Here is an 18,435-nt window from a genome sequence, read left to right on the forward strand (position 1 = left end):
CATGAGAGGGAGTGCTGTTGTACTGTATATCAGCAAGGCTGTGATTCGGTCATAAATAAATGCCAAAGATAACTTTTATGCAACAGTTGTATAAACAAAGCTAGTCATCAAGTAATGGTAATTTGAGACAACAGATTTTTGTCTTTTATTCGTCTCTGCCAACAAAAACAGTTCCCTCAGGATTCCACTACCAAGTGTTGCCAAGCAACGCGTAAACTGTTTCCTGACTGCAGGCTAGATAGCTACTTTGAGGTTTGCACAAATGAATTCAGTTTACTTTCTTCCATAGACTGTAAAAAAAAGATGGACGTAGTGAGTGTGACGTCACCCATAGGTTTCTGAAGGGCCGTTTTGAAGCCAAAAGTTCGGGTCTACGAGCGCCGCCATGTTGACAGTTTTTGGAGCCGGAGCAGCTAGCGCGAGACCGAGGGTTTCCCACAGAGCCGCAGCGCCTCCTGCTATTGGTCCGTGATCGGCGAGCTGCGCGATCACTGGACAGGCGACCTGTCAATCACTCGGAAAACTACCCCGTTTTATAACCGTTATATCCCGTTAATGACACAGTTATTTTGAAAATCGCCATATGGACACATATTAGAAGAAGTTAAATTAGCCACTGAGACCATAATCTCTTGTCGAAAAAATTTATTGACTTTATATTTTGAGTGAGAAATTGGGCTGTGGTCCCATAGACATGAATGGAGTTGGGCGGGATTTAGAGTCTTTTTGGAGCTGACCCTAGCGGACGTTAGAAGAACTGCAGCTTTCAGACGCTTACTGGCTTCAAAATTCACCCGTGGTTTTGGCCGCTTGCTTTCTTCCTAATCCTCCTCTGACGACCATTCATAATTAAGATCAAATGTATCCATATTTGCGCTGTGATTATCTATCACATTAGATTAGATTATTTTACTTAAATGTCTAAATGCCGGCGGAGCTATGCCATAGGTGTCTTTGGTGCGGTACTGGCGTAACTTTATGTGAGAGAGAGAGAGAGAGAGAGAGAGAGAGAGAGAGAGAGAGAGAGAGAGAGAGAGAGAGAGAGAGAGAGAGAGAGAGAGAGAGAGAGAGAGAGTTACAAATACTGAATTGTGTCTTTTCTTATACATAAATTAAGTAGGCCAAAGATGACAGATGAAGACAGGTGTAAGTTTGAAAAGAAAAGTTTAAGACAAAAACACGTGTGCTTGTGTGTCTGCTAGTGTGTGTGTGTGTTTGAACTCACTTCAAGACTCCAAACTTGCTCATGCTGCGTTTGAAATCATCTTTGAACTTGACAAACTTGCCCATGTTGTCCTCATGTTCCACTGAATGCAGCAAAGGAGTGTCGACGAAGGCTGGACAGAGGACATTGATACGAACCCCATAGTCACCCTGAGAGGCTGCATCCTACAACACACACACACACACACACACACACACACACACACACACACACACACACACACACACACACATACCCTTGACCTCCCTTTTTATGGTTCTTACTTTGCTTTTATTTTTCTAACAATTTTAAGTGTCTATTACTGTCCTTGTCACATTATATGTAATGTTTGTCATTTAAAATATGTTTAACAAATATTATTGTCAAAATTTGTGACAAAATTAACCTTGCTGTATCTTTGTATCTCTATCCATATGGCTGTGTTTGTATGCGTGTGTGTGTGAGTGTGTCTTACCGCCATAGCTCTAGTGAAGCCAATGACTCCATGTTTAGTAGCTGTGTAGACGGGCTGATGTGGAGAATGCAGGAAGGCTGGATTACAAAACACAACAAGACAAGAAAACAAGTTACCAGCAGTGATGGAGCGCTAAATAAAAAGAAACTCTAGTTGGTGATCAACATGACACAAAGAACAGCCAATATTACCAACATTTTATAGACCCTATTTTCATATAACCTACTGATTCTACTTGGTTTCATTTGTACATGTACAAATCCATTTATTTTGTAAAGATTATTATCAACCTTAAAGGATGGATAAATTGAGTTTAGGTGGGGTATACAGTATCTGTTTATTAGGATAGAGAAGCAGGGTTAGACTGATATGGGTTTTTTAAGGCCAATACTGTTATTTTTGGACTAAAGCTGCTGATAGCCAATATTTTGCGCCAATATTCCATATCTTTAAATTTGACCATTTTCATGTCAAAAATTGAAAAATTGAAAGGAATCCAATGCTTCCCCCAGAATGTTATTCTTGGCAAGGAGGAAAATCAATAATAACAACCCTACACAGAAGTAGTTTAACAACTAAATGCATCAAACTGCAACAACAACAATGGCATGAGTAATTTCGATTAAAATGCTTAAAATCATGGCCGTAGCCACATATGCAGACACTGAGTTCCAGACGTTGGTCATTTTTCCCTGTGAAACAGAAATGTCCACAGCTGCATGCATAAACGTCAGTTTATGCATGCAGTTTTTATGAGCTCATCTTGCTTTATTGCCTCTGGTCTACTGGTTGATTGATTGATTGGTTTATTTCGATCATGTACCACTACACAACTAAACAAATATACAAACAAACAAATTTGCATGGAAAATGAAATATACAGGTTTGTTCCTTACTGGTAATAATAAATATAAAAAATAATAATAATGATACATGTTCGAAAAGGAGTAGGTAGAAGTGCACACTTATCAATTCCTACCCCCTTTTTTTCTGGGTCATATAGATAGCCTTATTGCCATGATAACCTCTCTAAAAAAGAACAACAAAAAAAAACCAAATCAATGCATGTGTGATTGTATTCACATCACATACTTGTTTACATACATAAATACATTTGTAAATTATTTACACTCATAACTACAACACAACCTCAATATTACTCTTTAAGTTTATATTGTCTGACTTTTTTTTTCTTTATATTTGTTCTTAAACTGAGTTATATTTGAACAGCATTTTAATTCATCCTCGAGAGAATTCCACAATTTTACCCTGCATACTGAGATACACATCTGTTTTAATGTAGTATGTGCATATTGATGTCTGAAGGTATTTTTCTTTCTATAGTTATAGGCACCTAATATTGTTGAAAACAACTTCTGTAGATTGACTGGAAGCAGACTGTTTCTTGCTTTATACATAACCAATAATGTTTTAAATTCAATCAAATCACTCATTTTCAAAACATTTGACTTAATAAACAACTAACAACCTGTTAGTATTTTCTCTATAGCCCACTTCATTTCTGTAGTAAATATATAGGTTTTATATTAGTCATATATGTATTACCCCACACCTCAACACAGTAAGTTAAATATGGTCAAAGTGCACAGTACAAAGTATACTTTACTCTATTCAAAATGGCTATGCTTTTGGACACTTTTGTTTTTGTATGTTCTATATGTGGTTTCCATGTGAGCTTATGATCTATTATAACACTCAGAAACTTTATTTCGAATACTCTTTCTATGTTTACATTATTTATAGACATCTTCACTTGATCACTTTTTTGATTTCCAAAAACCATAAATTTCAGTTTTGCTCAAATTGAGTGACAATTTATTGCTAGCAAACCATACCATTTCGTTCATAATGGTATCTACAAAACATATTTGTGTCATCTGCAAACAAAACAAACGTAAGAGTATTTGACACCATACAAATATCATTAATATATAAAATAAAAAGTTTTGGACCCAAGATTGATCCTTGAGGGACTCAACATTTTACCTTCACACATTCAGATTTATGACCAGCAATTTCTACATACTGTTGTCTATTTTTTAAATAACTACTGATCCATTTGTTGACTATCCCTCTGATACCATAACCCTCAAGCTTCTTGAGTAATATCTCATGATCTATGGTATCAAAAGCTTTTTTTAAGTCAAGAAAAACACCAACTGTACATTTTCTTTTGTCTATAGCTCTTGTAATTTCTTAATTATTTCCATTAATGCTAATGATGTGGATCTAAGTGCTCTGAAGCCATACTGATTCTCATTCAACACCATATTTTTATCAATACATTTGTCAAGTCTTTGAACAGTTTTTCCATCACTTTCGAAAACTGAGAGAGTAATGATACCAGTCTATAATTAGTAAAGTTGTATTTATCTCCTGACTTAAACAGTGGAATAACTTTTGCTATCTTCATTTTACTGGGGAACATGCTAGTTTGGAAAGATAGAAAATATAAGTTAAGGGTTTAACAATATAAGCAATGGTATCTTTCACCAGCAACATGTCTATTCGATAACAATCAGTAGATGTTTTATTCTTGCATTTCTCTACAATGTTAAGAACTTCTTTTTCATTTACCCCCCTCATTTACCCCCCTCGGCCTCAGGTTCCTGTATCACATTTGCCAGTGTTTGCCAGTAGTAATTGTACATAAAGTTATTTGCAGGGGTGCACTATTTTTGTTTATTGCTCTATACATACATTCACTGAATAAATGGTTTGAACATAAGGTTAAGCTATTAGTAAAATAACAAATTTGAAGTCTGGTCCCTCTAAAGTAGACTTGAATATTACCATATATACACTGAACAAAAATATAAACGCAACACTTTTGGTTTTGCTCCCATTTTTCATGAGTTGAAATAAAAGATCTAAGACATTTTCTATGCACACAAAAGGCTTATTTCTCTCAAATTTTGTTCACAAATTTGTTTAAATCCGTGTTAGTGAGCACTTCTCCTTTGCCAAGATAATCCATCCACCTGACAGGTGTGGCATATCAAGATGCTGATTAAACAGCATGATTATTGCACAGGTGTGCCTTGGGCTGGTCACAATAAAAGGCCACTCTAAAATGTGCAGTTTTATCTTGAAAAAAGACATTTATTAGGCACTGAACTATGGATCTCACATGACTAGGGCTACATATATGCATTTTTTGAAAACCAGTCAGTATCTGGTGTGACCACCATTTGCCTCATGCAGTGCGACACATCTCCTTCGCATAGAGTTGATCAGGTTGTTGATTGTGGCCTGTGGAATGTTGGTCCACTCCTCTTCAATGGCTGTGCGAAGTTGCTGGATATTGGCAGGAATTGGAACACGCTGTCGTACACGCCGATCCAGAGCATCCCAAACATGCTCAATGGGTGACATGTCTGCTGAGTATGCAGGCCATGCAAGAACTGGGATGTTTTCAGCTTCCAGGAATTGTGTACAGATCCTTGCAACATAGGGCCGTGCATCATCATGCTGCAACATGAGCTCTGGTGGACATTCCTGCAGTCAGCATGCCAATTGCACGCTCCCTCAAAACTTGTGACATCTGTGGCATTGTGTTGTGTGATAAAAACTGCACATTTTAGAGTGACCTTTTATTGTGACCAGCCCAAGGCACACCTGTGCAATAATCATGCTGTTTAATCAGCATCTGGATATGCCACACCTGTCAGGTGGATGGATTATCTTGGCAAAGGAGAAGTGCTCACTAACACGGATTTAAACAAATTTGTGAACAAAATTTGAGAGAAATAAGCCTTTTGTGTGCATAGAAAAAGTCTTAGATCTTTTATTTCAACTCATGAAAAATGGGAGCAAAAACAAAAGTGTTGCGTTTATATTTTTGTTCAGTATATATTTAAATATATATAAATAACTGATATATGTTTTGTTTGAAATGTGTCATATATGGTCCAGTTGTCATGTCTTTGTGCACAACTGATTTGCATGTGAAACTGTGCTGCAGATTGCTAGAAGCTGATTTAGGTATTAAGGTATATTTGTTAAGTTTGTTAAGTATTGGGTTGCAATTTACTGACTGGGGCCAATTGTGGGTCCTGATGCAAAACTGGTTGAGAACCAGGCCTATTGGCCCCAGTTGTTGGTTTGGACTTATTAGCCTATAGCCACTTTAATTAGATTTTAATTTATTATATTTTTATGCATGGAAAAATATTGTAGACATTGAGAACCTTACTAAAAAATATTTTCTTTAGAGTGTAATAAAACACAAAATCCCCCAGAGTTATAGAGGGCTGTTGCAGATAGTTAGGTAGCTTACTGTCCTACTTTTGCTGTTCAGATTGGTTCATAATATGACTCTTTCCACAACTGTTGATAATAAAACCAGTAAGTTGAAGCCCTGCAGAAACAAACAGGCTGAAATGGGAATATAAACCCAGTCAGTCCCATATGGTCTGCATTCACATCCAAACGGATCTGATAAGCTGACATATCAACAATGACATCACCTCAACACACAAACGCACGCACGCACGCACACACACACACACACACACACACACACACACACACACACACACACACACACACACACACACACACATTCTTTTCCACAAGAGATTATGCTTGACCATGTTCGGACAAGTCCATGTGTTTGTTATGGGAATGGCAAAGACACACACACAGACACACACACACAGTGATGTTATCACTACTGAGATCAGTAGAGAATGACTCCCATATGTCTGGTGTTACTGGAGGCTAAACTGTAGAAAAACATGTCCTACAACTATGACTACCAGAATAGATGTGTCCTAGAACTACACCGACCAGAACAGATGTGTCCTAGAGCTACTCCTACCAGAATAAGTGTGTCCTAGAACTACAACTACCAGAATAGATGTGTCCTAGAACTACAACTACCAGAATAGCTGAGTCCTAGAACTAAAACTACCAGAATAGACGTGTCACAGAGCAAAAACTACCAAACGATGTCCTAAAAAAATGAAACGAGAGTTAAAATTCTTTGAGATTCTATGGGAACAAGCCACCCAAACGGTGAAGCTCAAGAGTAGGCCATACCTTTTGTCCAGTGGTTCCCAACTCTGGTCCTCAGGACCCTGAGTACTGCTGATTTTCATTCTAGCTGTCTAATAGGGACTGATTAGACCTGGGGTGCCAGGTGAATGCAGTTAACTCCCTGGTAGATAGAAACCACTGCAGGGAACCACTGCAGTAACGAATGGTTGTTGATACAGTTGGGTTTCTGAACCGCTGACAAGACGGTTTCAAGCCACCAATCCCTGCTGGCAATCCCTTTAGCTGATGACTGTTGATACAATTCAGTTGCTGAATTCCTGATCAGGCTCTTTCAAGCTAACAGGGTGCCATAGCCTCCACCAACCTAAAGCGAGTTTACCAAATAAGCCAGGCTTCTTTCGGTTAGTCTGACTCATTTTCAGTTGATTCGGTTCCATAAAGCAAGTTCAACATAGTTCAAGCTCAGTTACTATGGCAACTTATGCTGGGAAACTAACCTGGTCCGGGGCAGGCTAACTGTCAGGCTAAGCCTGAGTTGTTGCTTAACCAGAGTTCCTGTAACACTGACCCCACGGGAAAGCCATGATTTTACCACTGACTTTCTGGCGTGCTGCCATATTATTTTACTTTATTAACCACTATCAGTCAAAAAATTAAAGTTCATAGAAAATCAACTTAAATAAATAATAAATAAAATAAATTATACAATGATAAATGATAAGATATAGACCTACGTGTTTAATTATATGGTATGTGATATCAAACATTTAGGCTTATGCTACATAAAATATGTCTCAATCTAAATTACCCCAATAGAATGACAATAGCTACATAAATAGTTAACAGTACAATTGCAAAAAATTATATTGACCAGAAATGTAGTATCTAAATCCATATGCCTCTATCCTCTATTTGCCAGATAGGAAACCATGTTTAAAAATGTATTGGTTAATGTATTGGTTAATACATTTAAAACAATGTCAAAAAGTAAACTTAGATGTGTTTAGTGGGTGTATGGTTTTTCAATCAATACAGTAAAGGTCTCTGAATAAGGACCTCAACCCATGTGTCATTCTTTGTCAGTCATGGCGTGTCCTTTCATTGATGAGTACTAGGTGGCATGGATTCAGACGCTGTTCCCCCCTCTATTCCCTCAATGACTGGCCTCCCCCTGTTCAGCTCCTCTGCAGGAGTTAAGTGTGCTGGTGGTGGCTGTTTAAAAGTTCAGCATTGAGGTGCTTACATTCATGATTTTGCATAGGCATACTAACCTAAAATCCTATTATTGGGAATCGCGAGAAAGTTTCAGAGCGACAGACACAGAGCGTCCCCGTAACCATAGTAACTCACTCTCACTCCTGCCTGCGTGTGCACGGCGCGAGAAGAGAGGGAGAGACGCAGAAGAGCCGCGGACTGAGATTACTCTGAGCACCATGCATGGGAAAAAATTACAATATAATAGATTTGTGTATATTTCTCTCTATTCAGATGGTCTGAATAACTCTCTGCTGCACGGTGCTGCTGTCTCGTCTCGTGCGCTGTCAGTGTCAGTGTAATCGAAGGTGCCGGAACGCCGTTCCGGATCGTTCCGGCCCACTTTAACCCCTGCGTATATTAAACGAGTGAACATATATACATTTGCAGCCTTGAGGTTTGATAGCTATGTATTCTTGTATAAGATATTTTAATAACCTACAGGTTTTCTGTTCTTACTAACTGTTTGAATGCATTGTGCCCAAGATTTAATTTGGTTGTATCAAAATATTTTATTACATTTTAACTTAGTTGCTACTTTACGCATTCAATTGATCAGCAATTTCTTGCCAGGCTTTCTCTCTTGTTTTATTTATGGCAGCTGTATTACCTTTTTTGGTTATTATATGTTTCATTTCTTCATATATTTCTACTAATAAGCGCCGCACGGTGGCCGTGAACATCGCCTCTCTCTCTTTACCGTTGCTTTTTGCCATGGTGTATCGATTTGATCCATGATCGACCTCTCGGGCTGCTTAAGAATGGCGTGCACACGCAATTATCTTGACTACTTGAACCTGTCTTGAGTTAGTCTGATTGCGTGAACTTGAATTGAGCTTTATGGAACCGCTTTAGCCCCGACTGATTTGTTAGGTTCATTCAAGTCAGGTTTTGGATTTTAATCCCCACTTTTCTTAGCGCGCTTTATGGAACGGGGCCCAGGTCTCTCAACCAGCGATCGCTATTTATCTCAAAGTGGTAATTTTGACAACATCTTTGGTGCTAAGCGTCATTGCTGTGGTGTTTTTGTACTGCACTTCCCAGACATCACTTGCCAGTCAGTGTGTCCAGTACTGCGACATCTTTTTCCTTTGATTTTCTGTTGAAGAAGTTTGAGTTATATATGTTAGGGTTAGGGGCAACTCTTTTTTCATGCGTTGGAATGAAACACCATCTTAACTGAGTGTGAACTCTATGATGTTATTATATAGTCTATTATTATTATACTCTATTACATAGGAATCTGAGTCTCTTCGATTGATGATTTATGATTGATTTCATAACCGTGTGGATAGCTTATCATGATGAGCATCTCCATTTTTTCCTTCCTGTATTTTAATCTGCCCTGACTAACATGGTCCTCTGACTGTCATCCTTTAACTGGATAAAGATACAGTATGTTTCCTCTGGCTGCCACTCTCAATCTCTCTTTCATTTTTAGGGGTCCAAGCATGTAGTGCTGGAACCCTATTGCATTTGCTGTATTCTTTCTTTCTTTCTTTCTTTCTTTCTTTCTTTCTATTTCTCCAATAAAAGTGTCTGCAGCTCAGAAACTGTAAGTCCTACAGCAACCATTTTTGGCTCCTATGGCCCCCCACTACTCAGGCAAGGCAGCCCACGCACATTGGCCAGATGGTGGCGCTATAACAAGCAACCTTTTGGCCAATAATTTCTGAACCATGTGTCGTAGAGAGAAAATTCTTGTGTCCATAAATTCTTAGGAAGGTGCTGAGTCCAATCCACATATCACTTTCAATGTTCACCATATAAGGTTTTCTGCCATTTTGAATTCTTTAAGAAACTTTTTTTAGCAACTCCTCCTAGGCCATTCATCTGATTCACACAAAACTTGGTGCGGGCAATTTTGGGACCGTCCTCTTTCAAAGTTGTATAAAGGTGATTGATAGGCCCAATGTTTTGGCTTTTATCAACCAATAAACTTTTAACAAAACACACCCTAACACTAAATTTGTTACAGCCGTGGCCGTACTCCCTGTGATTCCTAGTGTTTCTTTGTGTTTCCCTATCCTTGTGTTCCCAGTGTTCCCCCTGTCTGTCTCTCTCTATGTTTTGTTTGTGTGTCTTGGCGTGGACGTGGTCTCCCTACCTCCTGCTCCTGGCTCACCTCGTTCCACACACCAGTCTGCTATCAGCTCATTACCAGTCTGCTCACCTGCTGTTCATCATCTCATCAGCCACAGTATATCTACCCCGGCTCTTCATCCACTCATCGCCAGATTGTTGCTTCTACCATGCTGGTAGATTCTCTCCTAGGCCATTCCAGTTTCATATTCCTAGTGACTTTGTCTCCTTGTTTTTCCTCGTGTTTAACCAGCCTTCTTGTGTCCAGGACCATCACCCACCTGCCTGTCTCTCTGCTCGTCTCCCTGCCTGCCTGTTTGAACCACTGTGGATCATCACCCGTCTGCCTGTCTCCCTGTCTGCCTGCCACGCTTTCCTCGTCCCACGCCCGCACCAAGTCCCGCTTCTTCCTTATCAATAAACTACCTTTCCCTTACCTACACCACCTAGTCCGTGTCCTGCGTTTGGTTCCTCACCACACCACCACCCCGTAACAGAACAATCTGGCCAGCATGGACCCAGCGGACATACAGAAAGCGGTAAAGGAAATTTTGTTTGCTGTGGAGCGATTCGCTGCCTACCGCCAAGAGACCTCCAGTGTTGAGCAGAAGAATGCGGCTTTTTCTTTGGCTCTTCGCACTCTCTCCTCCAAGCCGTGGCTGCTGGAACTACTGCCTAATCTAAAAGTGGTTTTGAACACCTACGCTGCGGATTCTGTTCCAGCTCCGCCTGCTCCCCAGCGCACTCAAGCCCCAACCTCCTCGTGTCCCGGCAGTGGAAGAAAGCTCTGGGGGGTTTCAGCCCCTTTCCCTGCCCGCGTGTCTGTCTCCCCTGCGCTCTCAATCCCCAGCGCACTCAAGCCCCAACCTCCTCGTGTCCCGGCAGTGGAAGAAAGCTCAGGGGGGGGGTTTCAGCCCCTTTCCCTGCCTGCTTACCTTGCCTGTCTAGCAGCCTTGTGTGCGGGGCCAGCTAGTCACCAGCCAATCTCCCAGTCTGCCAGTGATCTGCTGGCTCTCAGCCTGCTTCCCGGCGTGCTAGCAACCGGCCAGCTAGCTTCCAGCCTGCATCTCGCCCTGTGTCCCGGCGTGCTACCAACCGGCCAGCTACTCTCCAGCCTGCCTCCCAGTTTGGTGGTTTTGGGCCTGCTAGCCATCAGCCCAAGCCGCAGCAGCCTAGCTACCAGCCCAAGCCCCAGCCTGCTAGCCTTCAGCCTGCTCGTTGGACTGCTCACAACCAGCCTGCACTCCAGTCAGTTAGGCTCGGGTTCGTGAGCCTGGAACCTGCCTGTCCTGAGCTGGCTAGCTCGCTTCCTGCCTGTCCTGAACCTGCCAGTCCTGAGCCGGCTAGCTCGCTTCCTGCCTGTCCTGAACCTGTCTGTCCTGAGCTGGCTAGCTCGCTGCCTGTCCTGAACCTGCCTGTCTGGAGCCGGCCAGCCCGTTTCCCGCTTGTCCTGTCCCTGCCTGTCCTGATCTGGCATTTCCTGAACCACAGGAGTCTACTGTGGAGCAGCAGAGGGGCCACCATGACATCCAGCAATCACCCTATGAAGGGACTCGCCTTGCCATTTTCACAGGGAACCGCGGAGTCTCCAAAAGGAGGCGAGGTCCCCATGGCTCCCAACGCCACTGGCTTTCTCAGCGCCACAGTCTCCGCTGCCCAGCGCCACTACTGAAGTTCAGCCTGTCCCTGATGAGCTACAGCAATCTTCTGTCCCTGCTGAGCTGCAGCTGTCAGCTGTTCCTGACCTGCAAAAGCCTTCTGTCCCTGAGCTGTTAAAGCCTTCTGTTCCTGGGTTGTTAAAGCCTTCTGTTCCTGGGCTGCAGCTGTCTTCTGTTTTTGAGCTGCAAGAGCCTTCTGTTTCTGAGCTGTTAAAGCCTTCTGTTCCTGGGCTGCAGCTGTCTTCTGTTTCTGTGTTGCAGAAATCCGCTGAGCCTGAGTTGCAGCAGTCTTCAGTACCTGTTCTGCTGCAGTCTCCTGTGGCTGTGCTCCAGCAGCCTCCTGTTCCGCCGGTCCTGCTCTCCACCCGCCGGACTCCAGTCCTGCATTCCAGTCTCCAGCCTCCGGTCCTGCACTCCAGTCTCCGGCCTCCGGTTCTGCATTCCCGCCGCCAGACTCCGGTCCTGAACTCCTGACACCGGAAGCTGATCTCACAGCCTGCCCTGACCTGCAGCCTAATCTTCTGGTGCTTACTGCATTTCCTGACCTCCAGCCATCGTCGTCGACCTCCTGGGTGGTCCCGCCTACATCGTCGGCCTCCAGAGCTGCTCCGCCACTCTGGTCGTCCTCTGCCCGTCCTCCAGAGCTGCTCCACCACTCTGGTCATCCTCCTGCCCGTCCTCCAGAGCTGCTCCGCCACTCTGGTCGTCCTCCTGCCCGTCCTCCAGAGCTGCTCCGCCTTCGTCGCCAGCATCCAGGCCGACCTCCAGAGCTGCTTCGTCTTCGTCGCCAGCGTCCAGGCCGTCCGCCTGAAGCTTCCTGCTTGGCCTCTACTCTGCCTCCTGGTCGTCCGCCTGAAGCTTCCTGCTCAGCCTCTGTACTGCCTCCAGGCCGTCCGCCTGAGGCTTCCTGCTCCGCCTCCGTCCTGCCTCCAGGCCGTCCGCCTGAGGTTTCCTGCTCCGCCCCTGTCTGGCCCCCAGGCCGTCCGCCCAAAGTTTCCTGCTCCGGCCCCCGGGCCTTTTGCCTCCGCCTGCCTGTCTCCCCGTGTGTCTCCCTGCCTGCCTGTTTGAACCACTGTGAATAATAATAATAATGCATTTTATTTGTATAGCACTTTTCATTCATAGTGAATCTCAAAGTGCTACAGAGTTAAAAACATAAAAAATGAAAACAAAGAAAAAAAAAAGAGATCGCTAACAAAAGTTAACACGAAAAAGCCTTCCTGAATAAAAAGGTTTTTAGGCCTGTCTTAAAAGAGTCCAGGGTCTGCGCTGCCCTTAGATGGTTAGGAAGGCTGTTCCACAAGCGCGGTGCAGCTGAGCAGAAGGCCCGATTCCCCCATGGTGCGGAGCTTGGTACTGGGGGCCCGGAGGAGCAAGCTGTTGGTAGATCTGAGAGTGCGGGTGGAGGTTTGTGGGGTGATCAGTTCTTGTAGGTAGGGAGGCGCATGTCTGTTAATGCATTTGTAGGTGAGTAGCAGGACTTTGTAGTCGACCCTGAAGGAGACAGGGAGCCAGTGCAATGAAAGCAGAGTTGGTGTTATGTGTTCGTGTTTTCGCACTCTCATCAGGATCCTGGCAGCGCTGTTCTGAATATACTGGAGCTTCTGGATGCTCCTGCCAGGGATCCCAGTGAAGAGTGCATTGCAGTAGTCCAGTCTTGAGGAGATAAAAGCATGGACAAGCTTCTCTGCATCTGACAGGGTTAGAGTGGGGCGGTGTTTGGAAATGTTTTTGAGATGGTAGAAAGAGGTCTTGCACAGATGTTTTATATGGTCATGAAAAGTCAGGTGAGGGTCAAACCTAACACCCAGATTAGTGACTGAGGAGGAGAGGGGGATGTCCTGGTTGTCAAAGGTGAGATGAGGTATGGGGGATGACTGAACCTGGTGTGGAGTGCCAACAAGGAGAGCTTCAGTTTTGCTGCTGTTTAACTGGAGGAAATTGCTGCTCATCCAGGCCTTTATCTCCTCAAGGCAGGTGCTGAGGCATGACATGGCTGCAGAAGGGCTTGGGGCAGTTTTTATGTACAGCTGGGTATCATCAGCATAGCAATGGAAAGACATCCCATGTCTGCTGATGACACGACCAAGGGGGAGCATGTAGAGGGTAAACAGGATGGGGCCGAGAACTGACCCTTGCGGAACACCACAGGTGACAGGGAGCAATCTAGACCTGCATCCTCCCAATGAGACATACTCAGTCCTGCCAGAAAGGTAGGACTGAAACCACTTAAGTGCAGAGCCTGACAGTCCAATGGTGGTGTGGAGGCGCTCTAGGAGGATAATGTGATCCACAGTGTCAAACGCAGCACTCAGGTCAAGGAGAATCAGAAGAGAAGGGGACCCTGCATCAGCTGCCATCAGCAGGTCATTCGTAACCCTGAGCAGAGCTGTTTCAGTGCTGTGGGCTGAACGAAAACCTGACTGAAATTTCTCAAATAGGTTGTTGTGTTTGTGGATCATCACCCGTCTGCCTGTCTCCCTGTCTGCCTGCCACACTTTCCTCGTCCCACGCCCGCACCAAGTCCCGCTTCTTCCTTATCAATAAACTACATTTCCCTTACCTACACCACCTAGTCCGTGTCCTGCGCTTGGGTCCTCACCACACCACCACCCCATAACACAATTGGCCATAACTAATTGACCATTCATCTAATAACGCCAAAATTTGAAGCACATGTTGAGGAGCGTTGTTCGAGCATGTCCACAAAAGCATTTTGATCTCTACAACTAGTGGAAAAAGTTAATTTCTCATAATTAACTCCATAGATTTTTATGAAATTTTGCATACGTGTTCTAGGATGATGTCCAATTCGATCCATGACATTTGGTCATGATTGATGAAAGTGGGCATGGCTTATTGCATAATAACCAAATCATCATAGATAATATAGACTCAATCACCAATTGCGGGGTCCAAGAACAATTTGAAAAGACAGACAGATAAATACATTACAGACAGTAGACAAGATGGACAGACACACAAAAAGACATGTTTTGTAAAGATTGGACACACAGTCGAGTTAGTTGTGGCTAATTTTGTGTTAGCCTGTGAGTTTTGTCAAGTTAATAATTTAATTGCAATCATATTGGTTATCACACAATGTTCAAGTTATTCACTATGACCAATGTTTCTATTGAAAGATATGACCCTTCTGCTTGGCAGTTTATGACTTCGGACAAGTCTAGATTTGAGCCCACTATCTTCCACATAAAAACCTGATGCCAAACTCCTTTTGAGAATTTACTGAGGAGAAACTACCTAAAGGAAGAAGTATTGTGATACTACAGCCAATGATTGACGGTGCTAACCACTTTACCACATGCAACTTTTTCATGCTCTCCATGAACGAATAAATCAATACCAAATCACAGACAGAAAAATGCTGCTGCACTGCTCTCTATGGGTTGAAACTTCTGGTCACACCCTAATCAGTGATGCCAAATCGGGTATTTTGCCTTTGATAGATGATGCCAAACACCTGCTTTGAGTTTAGAGAGTTGTCTGCACAATGTGATTTATGCCTTGTCTCCACTAATTTGGGTAAATTTGAAAATGGCGTTTTCATGTCGTTTGCGTTTCCGTCCACGCTAGTGTTTCCATAACGGAAAACCGTGAAATCTACCCTATTGGGCATGCGCAAGCCTCCGACCGATGACCTTTATGTCGTTACCACCTTGGTTACCACTGTTTATGGAAGTGTTGTCATGGCTGCAGTAGCAGAGCCATAAGCGCCAACAATATGTCCAAATCACAACAAAAGATGGACAAAAGCAAGCCAGACTTCTTTGTCTGGACAGACGACGAAGTTGAGCTGCTTTTGAAAGTAACGAATGACTACAAGACTGCCAAAGCCACAGAGAATATAGATTGGGAGTCTTTTGGGAGTATGACTACTGCCTGAGATAACATGACAATCTCATGTCACCGTTTTAGAAAAGCTCCATTTTCCCCATCCACACTACAACACGAAACCGGCATTCAAATTCATCCACTTTGGAGAGCGTTTTCAGAAAGCTCCGTTTTCGGTGGTCGAAAGCGCCGTCTTAGGAAGGCCAAAACTGAGAAATAAAATTGCGTTTTCAAATTTACCCGGCTTAGTGTGGACAAGGCCTTAATGTTCATTTACTTTTCATGAAAGTTCAAAATGATAACAGTACATCAGGGACTTGAAGTTACAACCTGCTGCTCCAGAGACCTGTGCTTAAACACGGTTTTAAAAAAAGAATTTCCGAAAATATTAAATCTACAGGGTGGAAAATACATCCCATAAATTCTCACTCTATGTGGATGATTTACTACTGTATATGGATTAGGTGCCTACTACACTTCTAGTGGTGTTTAGGTCAATATCAGGTCATATGATGAATCCAAATAAATCTGCCTTATTACCTTTGAATAGAACAATGATCAATCTAAATTTGAACAGAAATATTAGTCGTGCAGAAAGTCAGTTAGTTAGGTACTATCATTCATCTGCAATTAACATGGTCTGCTCCATCCACTCCTCATACTCCTGTCCTGGTGAAATAGCTCTCACCCCTGAGAAAACACAAAGTTTCCTATAACTAGGCGCTGGTTGCCTTTTCTATTTGGTGCTTAGTTGCATTTATCTACTGATTTATCAATAGCTGCCACCAGTTCAATATTAACATCCAGTGGGGCAGATGAGGTTGGTTGTAAAAGGTTGTCTACACACATTCCATTTAAACATGAAATTGAAATTTATTCCACCATATCACAGCTTTTCTTTTTTTTTTTTTTACTTACTTTATATCCATTCATTGCCAGCACTGATTTTACATCTATTTCTCTGTCCTAATACCAAATTTAAAGTAAAATTCCATCAATTTCACCATGGCTGCATCAAAGCTGTATTAGCCTGACTTATAGGATGCAGGCTGGTTCAAGCAGCATGTTGTTGAATCTTTGCGAAAGAACAGAAGAGGGCACCCAAAACTATTGCAAGCACACCCAAAACTATTGTGAGGAAATGCAAAACAATTTAATATTTATTTTTGACCTTTGAACTATAAGGGCTCCATAGTTGTTGTTTTTTTTTGTTTTTTTACAGGGCTACATGATGTTCAGATAAATTAAGAAATTACATAGTGCCATGAGCCACTGGGAAATACTTTTCCATGCATATTTTTTCAATACTTTTCTCATGCCTGGCCACTTTGGACAGGACAAAACACATCACCAGTTAATGGCTCAGTTATTTTGGCCAGCCATTTATGAAGAGGGTATGCAGCTTGTCATGAATGTCAAATAGTTAACTCCCCAACCACCCCGAAAGCACTTTTCTGCCCTCTCCCTTTGGTCAAGATCCCTTTTGAAAGAATTGGCATTGATCTTGTTGGCCCATTAGATCATAGTGTATGGAGTTATTGCTTTGTATTAGCCATGATTGATTATGAAACAAGATATTCTGAAGCAATAGCCTTGCACAACATATCTGCCAGATGTGTTGTGTAAGCACTGTTTCGTAAAATCTCCCAATTTGAATCTCAAAATAGATTCCAGCTGATCAAGGCAAAACCTTGATGTCCCGTGCACTGCAAGAGCTCTACAAAATGTTGGCTATTAAACTGATTCAGAAAAGTGTCTATCATCCACATACAGATGGCCTGGTCAAATGGTTTAACAATGTTGTTGGCCTTACCAGGTTGCACTGACCTCATAGACCACCACAGTGAGAGACCCCCAGGCATAGCAGTGGTTCAGGAACAATTAAAGTCAATGTTGGAGAGGGGATAACAGAAGTGACTGCACAGTGACTGGAACAGCCCCACTGTGCTTGTGCCCAACACTGATGGCTCTGTCCATTTCTGTGTTGACTTCAACAAGGCAAATGCTTTTTCTAAATGTAGTGCATATCCCATGCCCAGAATCAACCAACCCTTAGATCTGGGTGGAGGGAAGTACAGTATCTGGGGTTTGCTGTGCTGTGGTTCTAGGGGCTGGCTAGATTCGGGCAGAGGTTGATACTGAGATATTCTGAGCTGAGTAGCCCCATGACTCATCTCATGCAAAGGATCCACCTCAGATCCGGTACAGTAGACGGAAATGTCTTTTGTGAAGTCGGCCCTCTGTGAGGGGTAGACAGGAAGCTGGGGATTGTTAGGTGGAGGACATGTCCTTTTCTGTACATTAATGGTAAGCTATATGCAGCAGTCCACATATAGCACCATAGAAAAGGAATGTTTGGCAATGAAGTGGGCACTCCTCCTTCTCTTTACCCATTTAAACCTTTTCAGGGTGGTAGCGCTCTGGAGCCTAATCCCATCATATATTAGGTGGAAACACAGGTCACCAGCCCATCACAGGGCTAACACAGATACTCACATCCATAGCTATATGCAATTTAAAGTCTCCGGTCTACCTGACTCTGGGAGGAAACCAAGCAGAACACGGGGAGAACCTTCTGGCTGTGAGACCACAGCGCTAAACACTGAGACACTGTGACGCCCCGGGTGCTCCTCACACCCCACTCCTACCTCCTGGGACACCAGGTCACCCGCTGCTTAGTAAAAACCCTGTTGCTGTGTCTCCACCACATGAAAGACACCGACACATAGATCATTCATCGGTATTCATCTCGGTATTGGTGCACTAGGCAGGATTTTAATGTGAATCCAACTGTCTTATCAGCCTAAAGCACAAAGTGGTGCAGGGAATAGTGGCCCATCCCCAGTGATTGCCCCAATTAAATTATGGTGTTGTGTATGGACACTGGT

At 43.1% G+C, this 18,435-nt stretch overlaps 1 protein-coding gene across 3 annotated transcripts in view; it reads right to left on the reverse strand.

Annotated features, from left to right (window-relative positions):
• The window catches only part of hpgd (15-hydroxyprostaglandin dehydrogenase), a 73,312-nt gene that overhangs the window by 17,274 nt on the left and 37,603 nt on the right, over positions 1-18,435 (reverse strand). For all 3 annotated transcript variants that reach the window (XM_078290724.1, XM_078290720.1, XM_078290726.1), the window contains 2 exons: positions 1,680-1,756; positions 1,226-1,389 (listed from right to left, as the gene is read on the reverse strand). In XM_078290724.1, the coding sequence (XP_078146850.1) occupies positions 1,226-1,389; positions 1,680-1,756 (241 nt within the window). The remainder of the gene's footprint in view (positions 1-1,225; positions 1,390-1,679; positions 1,757-18,435) is intronic.

This window comes from Centroberyx gerrardi, chromosome 3 (genome assembly GCF_048128805.1).
Source record: "Centroberyx gerrardi isolate f3 chromosome 3, fCenGer3.hap1.cur.20231027, whole genome shotgun sequence".
Classification (NCBI taxonomy): Eukaryota; Metazoa; Chordata; class Actinopteri; order Beryciformes; family Berycidae; genus Centroberyx; species Centroberyx gerrardi.